The sequence below is a fragment of the Oncorhynchus mykiss genome, chromosome 19 (assembly GCF_013265735.2).
Source record: "Oncorhynchus mykiss isolate Arlee chromosome 19, USDA_OmykA_1.1, whole genome shotgun sequence".
In the NCBI taxonomy this organism is placed as follows: domain Eukaryota; kingdom Metazoa; phylum Chordata; class Actinopteri; order Salmoniformes; family Salmonidae; genus Oncorhynchus; species Oncorhynchus mykiss.
In genome coordinates this window covers 64244095-64257555 of record NC_048583.1, presented here as the reverse complement: position 1 = coordinate 64257555, position 13461 = coordinate 64244095, and the positions used below count along the sequence as shown (strand labels likewise).

The 13461-nt window shown below is 46.4% G+C and overlaps 1 protein-coding gene across 1 annotated transcript; it reads left to right on the top strand.

The window, feature by feature from the left end:
* The first annotated feature begins 441 nt into the window (after positions 1–441).
* Positions 442–7288, top strand: slc39a9 (solute carrier family 39 member 9). The gene is made up of 7 exons (XM_036955385.1): positions 442–1127; positions 1575–1683; positions 2841–3047; positions 5503–5571; positions 5731–5816; positions 6170–6304; positions 6552–7288. Exons 1-7 carry the CDS (start codon positions 1026–1028, stop codon positions 6786–6788), a joined length of 945 nt encoding a protein of 314 aa, XP_036811280.1. The 5' UTR covers positions 442–1025; the 3' UTR covers positions 6789–7288.
* Positions 7289–13461: the final 6173 nt, after the last annotated feature.

Here is a 13461-nt window from a genome sequence, read left to right as displayed (position 1 = left end):
GCACTGTAAACATGGCGGTGTCGCTTTAGCAATCTCACTGGAGAAAAGACCTCCTCCAGTTCTGTCGTTATTGAAAGAGACTGTGATAATACCTCACATCTCAAAATAGAACAATTTAATGTCAGATCCCTCACTACCAAGGCAGTCATAGTCAATTAACTAATCACTGATCGTAAACTGGCCTGACTGAAACATGGCTCAAGAATGATGAATTTACAGCGCAGTCATGGCAGATAATCCTCACATTTTTGGTGACTTCACTAGATTAACCACAACCAGCTAAAACGGTTATACATTTTATACATGTAAATAGATTGGCTTATGTAACATCTGACGTATCCGTCCACAGTCAGTGAAGAGAAAAGTAAACACAGAATGAATATATGTCGTGCACGTGTACTACACGCGTACGTGGCATGTTTTTTTTGTTTGTTGCACGGACGGTGACGTAGGCGTTACCCGGAAGTGCTACATTTCATCCGCAATGGAGATGCTGGCTTGTTGGCAAAACATTTCAAGCTAGATATACATATATATAAATAATAATAATAATAATAGCTTACTGCAGGTAGCTAGTTTTGATGAAATGGTTATAACAAATAGCAACGTTGGAGAGAGTACGATGTGGTCAACACGCTATGAATTACAACTTGCCTGCTGTAGGCAATAAGACTCATGCGAGAAGATTGTCCGCTAGGCTAACTCTGCTAGCCGACGGTGTTTACATATCTGCAAAGTAAGGATCAGACCCGTTAGTTAGTTCGCTAGATGTACATGTTTGTATAACAAAACCGCGTTCAAGATAGATCAATAACTCTGAGCCTTTCCACGTCCTCTGAAAGTCACTAGAAATGATTTAGACTGACATGTCTGTTTAGACCTCGGTACAGAAAGCTTTAGCTAGAATTGCGACGTCCGGGAGTTATATTTGTCTAGCGAGCTAGAGCCTCAACACGAACCACAAGTCGTGTCTAGCAAGCAAGCTGAAGAGCAACAACACCATTTTTGTTATCAAATCTGTAACTATGTCTATGGACGACTTCACTTCGATCAGCCTGCTTTCCCTGGCCATGTTGGTGGGGTGTTATGTGGCTGGAACCATTCCTCTGGCTGTCAACTTCTCAGAGGTGAGTAGTATTCCAAATACAGACACATGGTTTAGAAACAAAGAAAGTTACTTTCACTTAGAATGGGAGTCAACAGCTGAAGTCCTTAGCTAAATACTGAGATTACAGTGCTCATCAATGCACAATTTGTTTAAAAACAGCAGTATCAGTGTTTCTTAGCCAAACTAGTCAATTGTAATGTATTCTAATTTAAACATACAATTTGACATATTCAGTGATGTGAGGTAACTGATCATGTGAGGCCAAAGTTCATGGTTAGGATATTGATCCCTGCCATGATTGATCCTTGCCAGGGTTGTTCTGTAATCCTGATGAACCCTCTGTCCTAGTTGTTCTGTAATCCTGATGAACCCTCTGTCCTAGTTGTTCTGTAATGTTGCTGAATCTTCTGTCCTAGTTGTTCTGTAATGTTGCTGAACCCCCTGTCCTCTCTGTCTTGTCCCTCAGGAGAAGCTGAAGCTGGTGACGGTCCTGGGAGCAGGGCTGCTGTGTGGTACTGCCCTGGCTGTCATCATCCCCGAGGGGGTCCATGCCCTGTACGAGGAGGTCCTGGAGGGTGAGACTCGGCCTGTGTCCCAAATGGCACCCTATATTCCCTTTCATAGTGCACTACTTTTGACCAGGTCCTATGGGGTTCTAGTCAAAAGTAGTGCACTATGTAAAGCTGAGCACAGATCGAAACAATGAGACAGATATTTCACCGGATGTATGAATCTGAAGCATCCGCTTGGCGTTTCCTCTCACTACCAAATATGGTGGTGAGAGGAAGCCCCATGGCTAGCAGTGGGAGAAGGTAAACTGACATTCTGCCAATTTTCTCATTGATGAAACATTTTATCTTAATACAGTATCTGAGTATTCTGTATGGGTTAGGGTCTCTGTCTCTACTGTATGGGTTAGGGTCTCTGTCTCTACTGTATGGGTTAGGGTCTCTGTCTCTACTGTATGGGTTAGGGTCTCTGTCTCTACTGTATGGGTTAGGGTCTCTGTCTCTACTGTATGGGTTAGGGTCTCTGTCTCTACTGTATGGGTTAGGGTCTCTGAATCTACTGTATGGGTTAGGGTCTCTGAATATTCTGTATGAGTTAGGGTCTCTGTCTCTACTGTATGGGTTAGGGTCTCTGTCTCTACTGTATGGGTTAGGGTCTCTGTCTCTACTCTATGGGTTAGGGTCTCTGTCTCTACTGTATGGGTTAGGGTCTCTGTCTCTACTGTATGGGTTAGGGTCTCTGAATATTCTGTATGAGTTAGGGTCTCTGTCTCTACTGTATGGGTTAGGGTCTCTGTCTCTACTGTATGGGTTAGGGTCTCTGTCTCTACTGTATGGGTTAGGGTCTCTGTCTCTACTCTATGGGTTAGGGTCTCTGTCTCTACTGTATGGGTTAGGGTCTCTGAATCTACTGTATAGTTTAAGGTCTCTGTCTCTACTGTATGGGTTAGGGTCTCTGTCTCTACTCTATGGGTTAGGGTCTCTGTCTCTGAATCTACTGTATGGGTTAGGGTCTCTGTCTCTACTCTACTGAATGGGTTAGGGTCTCTGTCTCTACTGTATGGGTTAGGGTCTCTGTCTCTTCTCTACTGTATGGATTAGGGTCTCTGTCTCTACTCTACTGTATGGGTTAGTGTCTCTGTCTCTTCTCTACTGTATGAGTTAGGGTCTCTGTCTCCGAATCTACTGTCTGGGATAAGGTCTCAGTCTCTCTCTCTGTGTAGGTGTGCACCACGCCCCTGGCCAGGTGGAGGGGGTGGAGGTGTCCCAGCCCAAGGAAGGTGTGGTTGCAGCTCTGGGGGTCAGTGGGGAGCACAGCCACAGCCACGATCACCTCCATGCCTACATCGGAGTTTCTCTGGTCCTGGGGTTCGTCTTCATGCTGCTGGTCGACCAGATCGGAAGCGCCCACGTACACAGCAGTGCTGACGGTCAGTCTAGAAAGACACAGACAGACAGACACACAGGCAGACAGACACACAGGCAGACAGACACACAGACAGACAGAGAGACACACAGACAGACAGACACACAGACACACAGACAGACAGACAGACAGACACACAGACAGACACACAGACAGACACACAGACAGACACACAGACAGACAGACACACAGACAGACAGACACACAGACAGACAGACACACAGACAGACACACACACACAGACACACACACACAGACAGACAGACAGACAGACACAGACAGACAGACACAGACAGACAGACACAGACAGACAGACACACAGACAGACACACAGACAGACAGACACACAGACAGACACACAGACAGACACACAGACAGACAGACACACAGACAGACAGACACACAGACAGACAGACACACAGACAGACACACAGACAGACAGACAGACACGCAGACAGACAGACACGCAGACAGACAGACACGCAGACAGACAGACACGCAGACAGACAGACACGCAGACAGACAGACACGCAGACAGACAGACAGACAGACAGACAGACACACAGGCAGGCAGACACACAGACAGACACACAGACGCACATGCAGACACACAGACACACACACAGGCAGACAGACACACAGACACACAGACAGACAGACACACAGACACACAGACAGGCAGACAGACAGACACAGACAGACACACAGGCAGACAGACACACAGGCAGACAGACACACAGGCAGATAGACACACAGACAGACACACAGGCAGACACACAGGCAGACAGACAGACAGACAGACACACAGACAGACAGACAGACACACAGACAGACAGACACACAGACAGACAGACACACAGACAGACAGACACACAGACAGACAGACAGACAGACAGACAGACAGACACACAGGCAGACAGACACACAGACACACAGACAGACAGACACACAGACACACAGACAGGCAGACAGACAGACACAGACAGACACACAGGCAGACAGACACACAGGCAGACAGACACACAGGCAGATAGACACACAGACAGACACACAGGCAGACACACAGGCAGACAGACAGACAGACAGACACACAGACAGACAGACAGACACACAGACAGACAGACAGACACACAGACAGACAGACACACAGACAGACACACAGACAGACAGACAGACAGACACACAGGCAGACAGACAGCATGGGTGGAGCTCACCCCTCTCAAGGCCTGCTTCCCATATTAAGTCTAGTAGTCCTGGACTAAACCAAGTTCAGCAGAGAATCACCATTGAAAGTTATTTTCAGCCCAGTTCTAGGATTAATCAGTCCGGGAAACCGGGCCCTCGAGGTTCTACTTTATCAGAGCAAGATTTGTCCATGGAGCTTTCTGTCTGATTTGTCCATGGAGCTTTCTGTCTGATTTGTCCATGGAGCTTTCTGTCTGATTTGTCCATGGAGTGGTCTGTCCGATTTGTCCATGGAGCTTTCTGTCTGATTTGTCCATGGAGTGATCTGTCTGATTTGTCCATGGAGTGGTCTGTCTGATTTGTCCATGGAGCTTTCTGTCTGATTTGTTAATGGAGCAGTCTGTCTGATTTGTCCATGGAGTGGTCTGTCTGATTTGTTAAATGTGTGGTCTGTCTGATTTGTCCATGGTGTGATCTGTCTGATTTGTCCATGGTGTGGTCTGTCTGATTTGTTAATGGAGCAGTCTGTCTGATTTGTCCATGGTGTGATCTGTCTGATTTGTCCATGGAGCTTTCTGTCTGATTTGTTAATGGAGCAGTCTGTCTGATTTGTCCATGGTGTGATCTGTCTGATTTGTCCATGGTGTGGTCTGTCTGATTTGTTAATGGAGCAGTCTGTCTGATTTGTCCATGGAGTGGTCTGTCTGATTTGTCCATGGAGCTTTCTGTCTGATTTGTTAATGGAGCAGTCTGTCTGATTTGTCCATGGTGTGGTCTGTCTGATTTGTCCATGGTGTGGTCTGTCTGATTTGTCCATGGTGTGATCTGTCTGATTTGTCCATGGTGTGGTCTGTCTGATTTGTTAAATGTGTGGTCTGTCTGATTTGTCCATGGTGTGATCTGTCTGATTTGTCCATGGTGTGGTCTGTCTGATTTGTTAAATGTGTGGTCTGTCTGATTTGTCCATGGTGCGATCTGTCTGATTTGTCCATGGAGTGGTCTGTCTGATTTGTTAAATGTGTGGTCTGTCTGATTTGTCCATGGTGTGATCTGTCTGATTTGTCCATGGTGTGGTCTGTCTGATTTGTTAAATGTGTGGTCTGTCTGATTTGTCCATGGTGTGATCTGTCTGATTTGTCCATGGAGTGGTCTGTCTGATTTGTTAAATGTGTGGTCTGTCTGATTTGTCCATGGTGTGATCTGTCTGATTTGTCCATGGAGTGGTCTGTCTGATTTGTTAATGGAGTGGTCTGTCTGATTTGATGTGTGTTCAGATCCAGAGTCTGCGAGGGTTGCCAGCTCAAAGATCACCACCACCTTGGGACTAGTGGTCCATGCAGCAGGTAAGATGGCTTCATTACACAGTGTTTCAGACCAACATGTTTTTAGGAAGAAGAGAGAGTGGAAGGCTTGTTGGTGGATTGTTGTTGTTGTTGTTGTTGTTGTTGTTGTTGGTCCGTTTTGATAGAGTATTTGTATTGATAAAAACATTTATGTTCCAGCGGATGGCGTGGCTCTCGGCGCAGCGGCTTCCACCTCTCAGACCAGTGTACAGCTCATTGTCTTTGTGGCCATCATGCTTCACAAGGTACAGTGAAAACGATAACAGACCGTTCATCTTCTGGTCCATGTTTGCGTGTTCGTAACCGATGGTCACTGTGTTGCTTAACAGAATAGTCTCCTTCCTCACGAAGCCACACTGACAACATTCTAAACAAACCAAATGATTTTCAGTTAAAAATAAAAAATATGAACTAAACAGACAAAAGGAAACAACTATGAGGTAACAATTAGAAAGTAACCAATCAATGCTCTTATAGAGTTCAGTTGTCATTGGTCTGTATGTTAAACTGTCTGTCCCCCCCCCCCCCACCTAGGCCCCAGCTGTGTATTTGAACCCTGTCTTTCTCCCCCCCCCCCCCCCCCCCCCCCAAACCCCAGGCCCCAGCAGCCTTTGGCCTGGTCTCTTTCCTGATGCATGCTGGTCTAGAGAGGAACCGGATCCGTAAACACCTGCTGGTCTTCGCCCTGGCAGCACCTGTCCTCGCCATGGTTACCTTCGTAGGACTCAGCCAGGTCAGTTAGGGGGAGGGGGGGGGGGGGGCAGAATGAGCCCAGAATGCTATTCTGTCCTCTCAGTACTCCTGTCCCCAGCCCATAGAATGAAATGAAGCCCTGAGTATTCCTTCCAAATGTTTTTCTCCCTCTATGGCTTTTCAAAAATGTATTTCACTTCATGCCCCAGTCATGAGAAGTGATGCTCATTCTAATTCCTCCTTTCTTTTTTTCTCTTTTCTTTCGTCCTGGTCTCGTCGACCTCTAGTCCAGTAAAGAGGCACTGTCAGATGTGAACGCCACGGGCGTGGCCATGTTGTTCTCTGCCGGGACCTTCCTGTACGTTGCCACGGTACATGTCCTTCCCGAGGTGGGCGGGACCGGACACAGCCACTCCCCCACACCGGGGAAGGAAACAGCGAAGGGACTGAGCAAGGTGGAGGTTGGGGCTCTGGTGCTGGGCTGTCTGATACCACTGGTGCTGTCTGTCGGACACCAGCACTAGAGACACACAGACCCAGAGGAGGAGAAGAGAGAACGGGTAGGAAGGAGGAGGGTCTAAGAGGGAAAGCAGCCAAACAGATCTCTCTCTTATGTCTTATTTATCTGTTCTTGGACTGCTGATTGGTTGGAGTGGGACAACGACTTGCGGCCGGATCAAAACCATTTAAACCCCACGCTGGAAGACACAGGGATGACGATGTCATTAACAACAACAACTTCCCCACTTTTTCTACGAGAAGTGTTGTCTGTTGACAAGAGACTTGCACTACCATGTTTAAAATATATATATTTGATTTGATTTTGAGCTCTAGGTAGACTGTACAGATAAGCGAGAGAGTTTGGCTCGTGGTCGTGTCCTGTTTCAGACGAACTGTCGACTGACTCCTGAACTCGTATTAACGGGATATTTGTTTGAAGACTTTGAAAAAATTAAAAACCTAAATATTGTGACATCTTGCAGTAAAAGTAAAGTTGTTTTTAAATCAGTGATTTAAAAAAAAACCCTCGCTGGTTTTCAGACACTTTTAATAACTACTCTTACTGTAAGATGAAATGTGATCGTTATTTATGTTCTTGCTTGGAATCGGGTTAATAAGTATTTAGAAGTTTTACATGTAAGTAGTTACATTTCTATGACTTTTGATCGTACCTAATGATTACTTATCTGCTCTACTAGTAATATGAGACGTCTGAGAGAAATGTGTCTATGAGACTGATTTCCACAGACCCTAACCTTTTGTTAACTGAAAGTTAATGACCGTCTAGCTTCAGCCACACAAAGGAACGCTTGCCACAGGATCAATCGGCCTCTAAATGAGACACTGAAACATCTAAACCTGTAACAGCCGTTCTTTCTTTCACATTTAGTTTGGTTGTTTACCCCCCCTAGACCTGCTTCCCTGGTACAGGAAGTGGAGACGTGATTGTGGAGTAGAGTGAGGTTGCCACTATATGCTGATCTTTGGTCAGTTTTGTGTCCCCCCCCCCCCCCCCACTAATGGTTAAGGTCAAAGTTGTACCTAGGGGAAACTTCACTCCTGAGCGATGATTGTATGGAGACAAAATGGCTACTAGTCTTTTTGACGGTGGTGGTGGTGGTGGTGGTGGTCAAATAGACTAGTAGCCATTTTGTCTCCATACAGTATGTGAGTAGTCTTTGTACAGTATATGAGTAGTCAGAGAGATGCATTATAATGACCTCTGAACTGAGGGACCAGCATTGTGGAGTGTAGGGAGAGAGACAGACAGACCAGCAGACAGACAGACAGACCAGGAGACAGACAGACAGACCAGGAGACAGACAGCTTTGTCTGGACCACTTTGTTCTATCAAATCAGATGTTATTAGTCACATGTGCCTAATACAGCAAGTGTAGACTTTACAGTGAAATGCTTACTTACAAGCCTTTAACCAACAATACAGAGTTAAAAAGTAAGACGTTTTTTCACAATTCCTGACATTTAATCCTAGTAAAAAATTCCCTGTTTTAGGTCAGTTAGGATCACCGGTTTATTTTAAGAATGTGAAATGTCAGAATAATAGTAGAGAGAATGATTTATTTCAGCTTTTATTTTCTTTCATCACATTCCCAGTGGGTCAGAAGTTTACATACACTCAATTAGTATTTGGTAGCATTGCCTTTACATTGTTTAACGTTTCGGGTAGCCTTCCACCAGCTTCTCACAATAAATTGGGTGAATTTTGGCCCATTCCTCCTGACAGAGCTGGTGTACCTCAGTCTATTTTAGTTTATTTAAGTAGGCAAGTCAGTTAAGAATGACAGATTTGTACCTTGTCAGCTCGGGGGTTTGAACTTGCAACCTTCCGGTTACTAGTCCAACCCTCTAACCACACACCACGCTTTTTCAGTTCTGCCCACACATTTTCTATAGGATTGAGGTCAGGGCTTTGTGATGGCCACTCCAATACCTTGACTTTGTTGTCCTTAAGTCATTTTGCCACAACTTTGGAAGTATGCTTGGGGTCATTGTCCATTTGGAAGACCCATTTGCGACCAAGCTTTAACTTCCTGACTGATGTCTTGAGATGTTGCTTCAATATATCCACATAATTTTCCACCCTCATGATGCCATCTATTTTGTGAAGTGCACCAGTCCATCCTGCAGCAAAGCACCCCCACAACATGATGCTGCCACCCCCGTGCTTCGGGTGGGATGGTGATGGGATGGTGTTCTTCGGCTTGCAAGCCTCCCCCTTTTCCCACCAAACATAAAAATGGTCATTATGGCCAAACAGTTCTATTTTTGTTTCATCAGACCAGAGGCCATTTTTCCAAAAAAGTACGATCTTTGTCCCCATGTGCAGTTGCAAACCGTAGTCTGGATTTTTTACAGTTGTTTTGGAGCAGTGGCTTCTTCCTTGCTGAGCGGCCTTTCAGGTTATGTCGATATAGGACTCGTTTTACTGTGGATATTGATACTTTTGTACCTGTTTCCTCCAGCATCTTCACAAGGTCCTTTGCTGTTGTTGTTGTCCCATGGTGTTTATACTTGCGTACTATTGTTTGTACAGATGAACGTGGTACCTTCAGGCGTTTGGAAATTGCTCCCAAGGATGAACCAGACTTGTGGAGGTCTACACATTTTTTTCTGAGATCTTGGCTGATTTCTTTAGATTTTCCCATGATGTCAAGCAAAGAGGCACTGAGTTTGAAGGTAGGCCTTGAAATACATCCACAGATACACCTCCAATTGACTCAAGTGATGTCAATTAGCCTATCAGAAGCTTCTAAAGCCATGACATAATTTTCTGGAATTTTCCAAGCTGTTTAAAGGCACAGTCAACTTAGTGTATGTAAACTTCTGACCCACTGGAATTGTGATACAGTGAATTATCTAAACAATTGTTTGAAAAATTACTTGTGTCATGCACAAAATAGATGTCCTAACCGACTTGGCAAAACTATAGTTTGTTAATAAGAAATTTGTGGAGTGGTTGAAAAACGAGTTTTATGACTCCAACCTAAGTGTATGTAAACTTCCAACTTCAACTGTACATGTATTTAGGGGTGAAGTGACTAGGATAGATAATAAACAATAGCAGCAGCGTATGGGAAGAGTAAAAGAATAAAAGTGGCGTCAACATGCATTCGTATGTGTGTGTGTGAGCGTATGTTGTGAGTGTCGGTGTATTGTGTGTGTGTGTGTGTGTGTGTGTGAGTGTCGGTGTATTGTGTGTGTGTGTGTGTGTGTGTGAGCGTATGTTGTGAGTGTCGGTGTAGTGTGTGTGTGTGTGTGAGCGTATGTTGTGTGTGTGTGTGTGAGAGCGTATGTTGTGTGTGAGCATATGTTGTGAGTGTCGGTGTAGTGTGTGTGTGTGTGTGTGTGAGAGAGCGTGTGTGTGAGCGTATGTTGTGTGTGTGTGTGCGAGCGTATGTTGTGTGTGTGTGTGAGCGTATGTTGTGTGTGTGTGAGAGCGTATGTTGCGAGTGTCGGTGTAGTGTGTGTGTGAGCGTATGTTGTGTGTGTGTGTGTGAGTGTGTGTAGTATGTGTGACTGTGTGGGTCGAGTCCAGCATAGAGCCAGTACAAGAGATCCAGTGCCAAAAATAGAGGGTAAATAGCCTGGACGGCCATTTGATTAACTGTTCGGGAGTTTTATGGCTTAGGGGTAGAAGCTGTTAAGGAGCCTTTTGGTCCCAGACTTGGCGCTCTGGTTCCACTTGTCATGCAGTAGCAGAGAGAACAGACTTGGATGGCTGGAGTCTTTGACAATTTTTTAGGGCTTACCTCTGACACTTGAGGTGGCAGGGTGCTCGACCCCAGTAATGTCCTGGGCAATACGCACTACCCTCTGTAGCGCCTTGTGGTCGGATGCCAAGCAGTTGCCGTACCAGGCGGTGATGCTGCCAGTCAAGATGCTCTCATGGGTGCAGAACTTTTGAGCCTCCTGAGGGGTAATAGGCATTTTCGTGCACTCGTCATGACTGCGTTGATGTGTTTGGACCATGATAGGTCCTTAGTGATGTGGACACAGAGAACCTAAAGTTCTCGACCTGCCCCACTACAGCCCCATCGATGTGAATGGGGGCGTGTTCGCCCCTCCGTTTCCTGTAGTCCAAGATCCGCTCTTTTGTCTTGCTGACGTGGTTGAGGGAGAGGTTGTTGTCCTTGCACCACACTGCCACCTCCTGTCTCATCATCGTCGGTGATCAGGCCTACCACCAGGTCTCTGACCTCCTCCCTATAGGCTGTCTCATCATCGTCTGTGATCAGGCCTACCACCAGGTCTCTGACCTCCTCCCTATAGGCTGTCTCATCATCGTCGGTGATCAGGCCTACCACCAGGTCTCTGACCTCCTCCCTATAGGCTGTCTCATCGTCGTCGGTGATCAGGCCTACCACCAGGTCTCTGACCTCCTCCCTATAGGCTGTCTCATCATCGTCAGTGATCAGGCCTACCACCAGGTCTCTGACCTCCTCCCTATAGGCTGTCTCATCATCGTCGGTGATCAGGCCTACCACCAGGTCTCTGACCTCCTCCCTATAGGCTGTCTCATCATCGTCGGTGATCAGGCCTACCACCAGGTCTCTGACCTCCTCCCTATAGGCTGTCTCATCGTCGTCGGTGATCAGGCCTACCACCAGGTCTCTGACCTCCTCCCTATAGGCTGTCTCATCATCGTACCACCGTTGTGTTGTCAGCAAATGTAATAATGGTGTTGAAGTCGTACATGGCCACGCAGTCGTGTGAACAGGGAGTGCAGGAGGGGACTGAGCATGCACCCCTGAGGGGCCCCCATGTTGAAGGTCAGTGTGGCGGATGTGTTGTTGCCTCCTCTCACCACCTGGGGGCGGTCCAGCAGGAAGTCCAAGATCCAGTTGCAGAGGGAGGTGTTTAGTCCCAGGGTCCTTAGCTTAGTGATGAGCTTTGAGGGCACTACTATGGTGTAGAACGCTGAACTGTAGTCAATGAACAGCATTCTCACGTAGGTGTTCCTTTTGTCCACATGGGACAAGGCAGTGAGATCTGTGGATCTGTGATATGATATGTGAATTGGAGTGGGTCCGGGGTCCGATGATGGTGTTGATGTGAGCCATGACCAGCCTTTCAAAGAATTTCATGGCTACAGGTGTGAGTGCTATGGGGCGATAGTCATTAAGACATGTTACCTTAGCGTTCTTGGGCACAGGGACTATGGTGGTCTGCTTGCAACATAAGTATTACAGACGGGGTCAGGGGGAGGTTGAAAATGTCAGTGAAGATACTTTCCTGCTGGTCAGCGCGTGCTCTCAGCACGCATATTTGTCATCTGTGCAGCCATGTAAATGTTAACTTGTTTAAAGGTCTTACGTCAGCTACGCAGAACATGATCACGCAGTCATCTGGAACAGCTGGTTCTCTCATGTATGGTTCAGTGTTGCTTACCTCGAAGCGAGCATAGAAGGCATTTTGCTTGTCTGGTAGGCTCGCGTCATGGGTCAGCTCGCGGCTCGGTTTCCCTTTGTAATCTGTGATAGTTTGCAAGCCCTGCCACATCCAACGAGCATCAGAGCCGGTGTAGTAGGATTCGATCTTAGTCCTGTATTGATGCTTTGCCTGTTTTGATGGTTCGTCGGAGGATGTAGTGGGGTTTCTTATAAGCGTCTGGATTAGTGTCCTGCTCCTTGAAAGAGGTAGCTCTAGCCTTTAGCTCAGTGCAGATGTTACCTGTAATCCATGGCTTCTGGTTGGGATATGTACGTACGGTCACTGTGGGGACGACATCGTCGATGACTTATGTAGTAAACTTCTTATAGCCTTCAGATGAATCCCGGAACATATTCCAGTCTGTGCTAGCGAAACAGTCCTGTAGCTTAGCGTCCGCTTCCTCGGACCTCTTCCTGTTTGATCTTCCTGTTTGAGTTTTCGCTTGTAAGCAGGAATAAGAAGGATAGATTTATGGTCAGATTTGCCAAATGGAGGGCGAGGGCGAGCTTTGTACACATCTCTGTGCGGAGTAAAGGTGATCTGGAGTTTTTGTGCTTCTAGTTGCACAGATGACATGCTGGTAGAAATGAGGTAAAAACGGATTTGAGATTTCCTGAATTAAAATCACGAGGAGCACCACCTCTGGGTGAGCATTTTCTTTTTTTTTGCTTATGGCCCTATATCGCTCGTAAGTGCCAGCATCAGTTTTTGGTCGTAAATAGACAACTACAAGAAATATAGATGAAAAGTCTCTTGGTAATAGTATGGTCTACTTCTTATCATGAGGTATTCTAACTCAGGAGAGCAGAACCTCAAGACTTCCTTAATATTAGAGATCAATCACCAGCTGTTGTTGACAGAGTCACACACCACCCCCATTGAGTTTGCCCGACGCTACCCTTCTATCAGATGAATAGGAAAACCACTAATAATATTAACCATGTCCTTGTTCAGCCACGACTCGGAGAAACATTGGATATTACATGATCTTCAGATCATGTTGATCTCGAATGGAGCTTGTCCAGTTTAATCTCCAGTAACTGCACCTTTGCCAATAGAACGGTGGAGGGAAGCTGGTTTATCCACTCGCCAACGTAGTCTCGTCAGGCCTCTATAACGTCGCCTCTTCCTTTTTTGAGTGTCTGGGATTTGGGCCTGGTTCGGGATGAGCCGTGTCGCGGCCTGAATCACTGAGGCAGAAATCGTCATCCAAATCATCGCTGTTCTGATGTCCAGAAGCTCTTC

Bases quoted from the DNA above. Each gene is read 5' to 3' on its own strand.
- slc39a9 (XM_036955385.1), top strand. From the start codon at position 1,026: ATGTCTATGGACGACTTCACTTCGATCAGCCTGCTTTCCCTGGCCATG. The intron at 1,684-2,840 runs GTGAGACTCGGC...CTCTCTGTGTAG, and splicing joins GTACGAGGAGGTCCTGGAGG to GTGTGCACCACGCCCCTGGC. The intron at 3,048-5,502 runs GTCAGTCTAGAA...ATGTGTGTTCAG, and splicing joins CGTACACAGCAGTGCTGACG to ATCCAGAGTCTGCGAGGGTT.